General features: G+C 35.2%; 1 protein-coding gene across 1 annotated transcript; it reads left to right on the top strand.

Annotated features, from left to right (window-relative positions):
* Positions 1–481: 481 nt before the first annotated feature.
* LOC124830963 (NADP-dependent malic enzyme-like) lies at positions 482–5,818 on the top strand. Its single transcript, XM_047304843.2, has 20 exons — positions 482–743; positions 1,052–1,329; positions 1,941–2,061; positions 2,162–2,236; positions 2,536–2,687; positions 2,799–2,904; positions 2,999–3,064; positions 3,234–3,329; positions 3,444–3,515; positions 3,620–3,703; positions 3,794–3,892; positions 3,994–4,041; positions 4,159–4,212; positions 4,298–4,396; positions 4,483–4,572; positions 4,663–4,740; positions 4,896–4,970; positions 5,062–5,152; positions 5,238–5,366; positions 5,469–5,818. The coding sequence occupies exons 1-20, from the start codon at positions 714–716 to the stop codon at positions 5,555–5,557; spliced, it is 1,932 nt and encodes a 643-aa protein (XP_047160799.2). The 5' UTR covers positions 482–713; the 3' UTR covers positions 5,558–5,818.
* The last annotated feature ends 720 nt before the right edge of the window (positions 5,819–6,538 follow it).

Genomic DNA, 6,538 nt, shown 5'->3' with positions numbered 1-6,538 from the left:
CATAGTGTCACTACTGAACTCTTTATACCTCTTTCATTGGCCACATGTCGTAACATAATAATGACACCCACATCACATTGGAACTTCCCACCATTTGCATCCCCCTTCCACAGCCATACATTCATTCATTAATTAACCTCACTACTCGGAAAAAAAATTACAACTTTTAATGATAAACATGTTTGGGACTAGACTTATAAATTTTAGATTGATGAATAAAATAAATAATATAACAATCTTATTATACTTGGTAAATGATTTATGGAAGCAGTCCTAAAAATACTGGAGCTCTGTAAATACAGGTAATGCCCCACTGATTCTGTGTCTTTTTGTTTGAATATTCTTTGGAAAAAAAAAACATTGAAAACAGTTTTGAACAAGTCCAGGGTAGTTTCGTAATATCATGGGAAATAGTGTTGTGTTGTGTTCTGTTCATGCTCTTGCACGCACACACTCTTTATAAGGTTGGTTGTAGGAAAGAGTTTCTTGCAAGTTGCTTGTTTCTGTTGTGATCCGTGCTGTGTTGTGTTTCTTGTTGGTGTGTTGCGTGCAACAAAGCTTGTCAGATAAGAGGGGGAGAGGAGGCGCAGAGAGACAGAGGAAAAGAGAAGTGAAGAGAATTTGTTACAAGTTGTCTCATTTCTTTCTCTCTCCCGGTGATACACCCAGCAGGACAACAACCACACCACTCTCTTTCGTCTCTCTCTTGCATCATGTTCTCGTCAACCAGATGCGCTTTCCTGGTAATTTTCCCTCACACTGATCTTTTGATTTCACTTTCCCCACTTCGAACACATCCAGATTTGCACCATTTTCTGTTAATCTTTTGATTCCACCTTGCCTTGTCTTCTTCACTTCTGTTCACGTTTTTTTTTTTCGTGATATGGATCAGTTTCTGTCAAAATTCTCCAAAATTTCTGGGTTTTCTGGTTTTCTGATTTAACCAAAAAAAAAGGATTTTTCTTTTGAATTTGAAGAGAATGGCTGATTTGTTGATCTGGGTGCTCATAATTTGTCTAATTTTCCCCTCTTGTGAATATTTTTCGCTCAGACCAACTCAGGGTTAGGTGGGTGTGGAAGCATGGGTGATGCGCCGAGGAAGCGTTCAAATCCTATGAGGGTGGTGTGCATGACCCCAAGCAACGGCAGGCCGGGTGATAGAAACAACAGCGTTGTGATGGAGACGCCTTTGAAAGAATTGAAAAAGGATTCCCCGGTGGATGACGTTGACGGTAACTCCATCTCGGCCGGTGGTCCTCAAGATGTATACGGCGAGGATAGGGCGACGGAGGACCAGTTTGTTACCCCTTGGAGTGTCTCCGTTGCTAGGTACCACTCTTGATTTTTTTCATTATTTTCATGTTTTATTTAGATTCAAATTACAAGTTTGGATCTTTGTGTGTGTCACTGCCAGAACTGGAGTTATCAAGAATGGACTGAACAAGGTTTTGGTGTTTTATATTCATAGAGAGATCTTAAATAAGCGCGGTGTGGTTAATTTATATGGTCATTTTTTTTTCTGTTTCATTTCAGCTTTATATATCCTTGAAATGCCAGTTAACCTTGATGATTTATGCATCTTTGTGTATCTTGAAGATATTTTTTCTATTATTGTATTTGGATTCTAAATAAAGGAGTTTCCCTTAGGATGTGACTAATTATTATAAATATCACGGGTCCTTAATATATGAATCTTTCTAATTTTACTCCAACTAGACTTTCATAATCCAGATTTTTTTTGGGGGGTTTGCATGGAATATGTTCTTTCTCTTGTTTTCGTGTAGGCTGAATGTGATGTCCTTTGATGGCTTAGTTCAATTATATTTTTAAAATGGAGAAAAACAATACTTTTTTAATGTTTGTGATACTTTCTCACTATAACCTGAGACTGTTTAGCCATCATGCGTGTTCTTGATTCTTAGCCGCTTCTTTTTTTGTAGTGGTTATACATTGTTACGAGATCCTCACTTCAACAAAGGGCTTGCCTTCAGTGAAAAAGAGAGGGATTCTCACTACTTGCGTGGTCTTCTTCCCCCATCAGTTATTCCCCAAGAAACTCAGGCAATAATCTGAAAGTTTATTTTTTTATTTTATTTTCCAACACAATAAATTGTGTGTGCACTCAACATCGATTCAAAGTTATTACTTCTTTATTGGTCAGGTAAAGAAAATGATCCGGCACATACGCCAGTATCAAGTTCCATTGCAGAAGTACATGGCAATGATGGATCTTCAGGTGTGGCCTAGTGTACAATTATTTCAATGATACAGTTTTTCATGATATATCTTTTGAACTTCATTTACTATTTTCCCAAAACGTAACTATATCTAACAGTTTGAGAATATATTCTGAAAAGATGCATCCATCTGTGAAGGATTTTCTATTCCCCGTCTGTTGTCTTGCACAGCAACTTTTTGAACAATGGCAAAAGTTCTTGTGGTCTTAATTTTATTTTATCATTTTGATATTCATCTTTGATCTTTCTTCATTGTTAAGCTATTAATGCTTTCACTTTAATATGTCATGCGTTGCAGGAGAGAAACGAACGGCTATTTTACACACTTCTTATTAATCACGTTGAAGAGTTACTCCCTGTTGTTTACACTCCAACTGTTGGTGAAGCCTGTCAGAAATATGGGAGCATCTTTATGCGTCCTCAGGGTCTCTATATAAGTTTGAAAGAGAAGTGAGTTTGGTTTTGATTTCTGTTTTATTCCCCTAGAATGCTTTGTAAGTGATCACTGGTTGTATTGATTTTATTGTTCCTTTGTCTCTTGGGTGGTACTTGAACTTAAAGGGGGAAGATCCGTGAAGTACTAAGGAATTGGCCTGAGAAGAACATCCAAGTCATAGTTGTAACTGATGGAGAACGAATCCTGGGTCTTGGTGATCTTGGTTGTCAGGTAAATTCCATTATACCTGTTTACATTTATTATTTATGAGTTATATTGAATCACAAAATCTGATGTTGTAATCTCTGCTTTACTGTATTCTTAGGGAATGGGAATACCGGTGGGGAAACTTTCTTTATATACAGCACTTGGAGGAGTTCGCCCATCAGCTGTAAGTATATTTGATCACACTGTTAACCTATAAGTTATGCCTGTCATAAACATATAATCATCTGTTTCTTTGTCTGAAGATCTTAACTTTTTTTTTTTCGGACATTACAAATTGTTGTGCATATTGTAACTTTCGTTTCTTAGTAATCCTGTAATGTTATGTTTTTCAGTGTTTGCCTATTACCATTGATGTGGGTACAAACAATGAGCAGTTGCTGAATGATGAATTATACATTGGGCTAAAGCAAAGACGTGCAACTGGGCAGGTTCGTGATTTATTTTCCTTGCTCAATTATGTGAAATTAGTAATTTTTAATTTCAGGCATCCTAATTTCCTATTATGCTAAGTACCTACTCTGTTTCAACTTCTTTGGTTCCAGGAGTACGCCGAGCTTATGCACGAATTTATGACAGCACTCAAGCAAACTTATGGAGAAAAGGTCCTAATTCAGGTATTAACAAGTGTTTCAAGAGACAATATTTCTTGGCATATTATACTGTAGTCTTTGCTAGTTTCGTTTTTCTGATTTCTATACCTGTTTTGTCATGTATTTAGTTTGAAGACTTTGCAAACCACAATGCTTTTGATCTGCTCGAGAAATATAGGTCAACACATCTGGTCTTTAATGATGATATTCAGGTAAGAAATTTCTGTTCACCAATGAATTCAGGTACTTACCTATACTTATAACCTATAACCAGCCCTGATATTGTATCTACTGTGTTCCAGGGAACAGCATCGGTTGTCCTTGCTGGATTAGTTGCAGCTCTGAAATTGGTTGGTGGTAATTTAGCTGATCACAGATTCTTGTTTCTTGGTGCTGGAGAGGTGAGTGTGTACAATTCTGGGCTCACGTTCCTTATTGGTCATAGATAAAGATTGGCCTGTTTTTATCCTTCTGGCTTAATTGCATTGTCTTGCGGTTGCAGGCTGGCACTGGAATAGCAGAGCTCATAGCACTTGAAACATCAAAACAGGTTTGTTAGCTGCTTTTAGTGTTGTGTTTTTTTTTTTCCTGTGGCGGATGGTGAGAATGTTGAGATGTGAATAATGCATGAAATTTAGTTATTGAGAAACTACATTTGTTTATGCAGACAAATGCTCCACTGGAGGAAGTGCGCAAGAATATTTGGTTGGTGGACTCAAAGGTTGTCTAAAACCCAATTTAGCCCCACCTGTTCGAAGTAGATTCTCATCTTCCATTTCATTAATCTTTTGTTTAAACTTTAACAGGGATTGATTGTTAGCTCCCGCAAAGATTCACTCCAACATTTCAAGAAGCCCTGGGCTCATGAGCATGAACCTGTTAACAATCTTTTAGATGCTGTTAATGTATGATTGTTTATCTTTCTATCCATTATACGACATATACACGGCACAAGTTTGAATTCTGACATTTTCAAATGTTATTTAATCAGCAAATTAAACCAACAGTGTTGATTGGGACATCGGGACAAGGAAGAACTTTTACTAAAGAGGTGATTGAGGCTATGGCCTCTTTCAACGAGGTAGTATTTCAACTTATTTATTACCTAATACCTTCCATGAATTTCATGTTCAAATAAGCTAATCAATTTAATATATGATAATGCTTGTAGAAACCTATTATTCTTTCTCTTTCCAACCCTACGTCACAGTCAGAATGTACTGCAGAAGAAGCTTACAAATGGAGTCAGGTTATTAACACACGGAACTGTATTTTTTGCATTAGAATTCAATATTTCAATGTTGTACAGCAAAAGACTCAATTTTTATTTATTCGTATAGGAGTTTTGGTTGACCAGTACTGAATATTTTATTTGTTCCTTTGTTTCTCGTGCATCTCCAACAGGGACGTGCCATTTTTGCAAGTGGGAGTCCATTTCCCCCGGTTGAATATGAGGGGAAAGTGTTTGTGCCTGGCCAGGTCTAAGTCCTTGAGATTTTTACTTACATTAAAAAAATGTCACATCTGAAATAAGGTCTAACTTGGACATTTTTGTTTTTTTGTTCATCAGGCCAACAATGCATACATATTTCCTGGATTCGGACTCGGTTTGATAATGTCTGGGACCATTCGAGTGCACGATGACCTTCTTCTGGCTGCCTGTAAGTACAACACAAACACTTGAACGTTGTTTCAATTTTGCAATCCTATGATGCCATTTGAGATTAATATGTAACAATGCAACAGCCGAGGCTCTGGCTTCACAAGTTAGCCAAGAGAACTTTGACATGGGTCTCATATACCCACCATTCACCAACATCAGAAAGATTTCAGCTCACATAGCTGCCAATGTTGCTGCTAAGGCTTATGAGCTTGGTAAGCTTTTCTTTTTTCAAGCATCTTTTCTTTGACATTTCTGAAAAGAAAATGTAAGTAGGAGTGTTGTAAAATTGAGTATACTTTGTTTTGTTTTGTCAGGTTTGGCCACTCGGCTTCCTCAACCAAAAGATTTGGTGAAGTTTGCAGAGAGTTGTATGTACACTCCATCCTACAGAACCTACCGGTGAAGTGAAAAATAGATAGAAAGAAAATAAACTGTCATCCTTTTTGTTTTGCGTTTACAATTTTAATTGTCAATTTTTTAATTTTTTCGTTGGTGTGTTCTTGTAAGTTATTTGTATGGTTGGGTGGGTTAGTAGTAGTAGGAGGTTTTAGGCTGGTGGTTGTAGAAGTGGTAGATGGGGTAGTTGAACTGAATGTAGCTTCAAAAATCTGCTTCTGCTATAAATGTTATAAGACAGACATCAATCAAAATTAAAATTAGAACATCTCTAATGTTGCTCATATAAATGTTTTAGATTTTCCTCTATCCCATCCTCTTCTCATCCGTCACATTTATTTCTTATCACACGGCTTCACCATGCAACATTTTCTGGATTGAGGAGAGAATTTGTGGTGTTATTTGATTTAAGAGATAGATGAAAGAGATTTGATAATTTAATGGATGTGATATATTGAAATATAAGTTTTTTTCCTTATAATTAAAATGAATAGAAAATAAAATTTACTTAGTTAAAATTAATAAAAGTATAAATTTAATTTACATTTTCTTAAATAATAATTTATATATTGTTATTTAACATGATGATTATAAAAAAATAAAATTACGTTAGTGTATATAAAATTAAAAGTATATTAAATCATAATAAAATTTATTAATATTGTAATTACAACTATTATTAAGTTTTATTTTTAGTGCTATTATAAAATGCAAACAAAAAGGTAGATCCTTATTGAAAACAATATTGTTAACATTTTCTTAAACTAACCTCGTGATAGTATAATCTATATTTTTGTAATAAAAATAATAATTATTATAACTATAAAAAAATATTTATAATAATAAGTTGATCAATAATATTTTCATAATAAAAGTAATATTTATTATGATTGGTAAAAAGGAATTTTTCATGATACATCTAGAATTGATTCGTCATCCTTCTTACATAGTCTAAGAGTCAATTCTTTCTCTCCAGGTATGTTGCTCT

The sequence above is a fragment of the Vigna umbellata genome, chromosome 6 (assembly GCF_029865625.1).
Source record: "Vigna umbellata cultivar VRB3 chromosome 6, Vumbellata_1.0, whole genome shotgun sequence".
NCBI lineage: Eukaryota > Viridiplantae > Streptophyta > Magnoliopsida > Fabales > Fabaceae > Vigna > Vigna umbellata.
Note: the sequence above shows the minus strand (reverse complement) of the source record. Positions and strands in the feature narration are given on the sequence as shown.

Bases quoted from the DNA above. Each gene is read 5' to 3' on its own strand.
- LOC124830963 (XM_047304843.2), top strand. From the start codon at position 714: ATGTTCTCGTCAACCAGATGCGCTTTCCTG. The intron at 4,573-4,662 runs GTAGTATTTCAA...TAATGCTTGTAG, and splicing joins CTATGGCCTCTTTCAACGAG to AAACCTATTATTCTTTCTCT. The intron at 4,971-5,061 runs GTCTAAGTCCTT...TTTGTTCATCAG, and splicing joins AAGTGTTTGTGCCTGGCCAG to GCCAACAATGCATACATATT.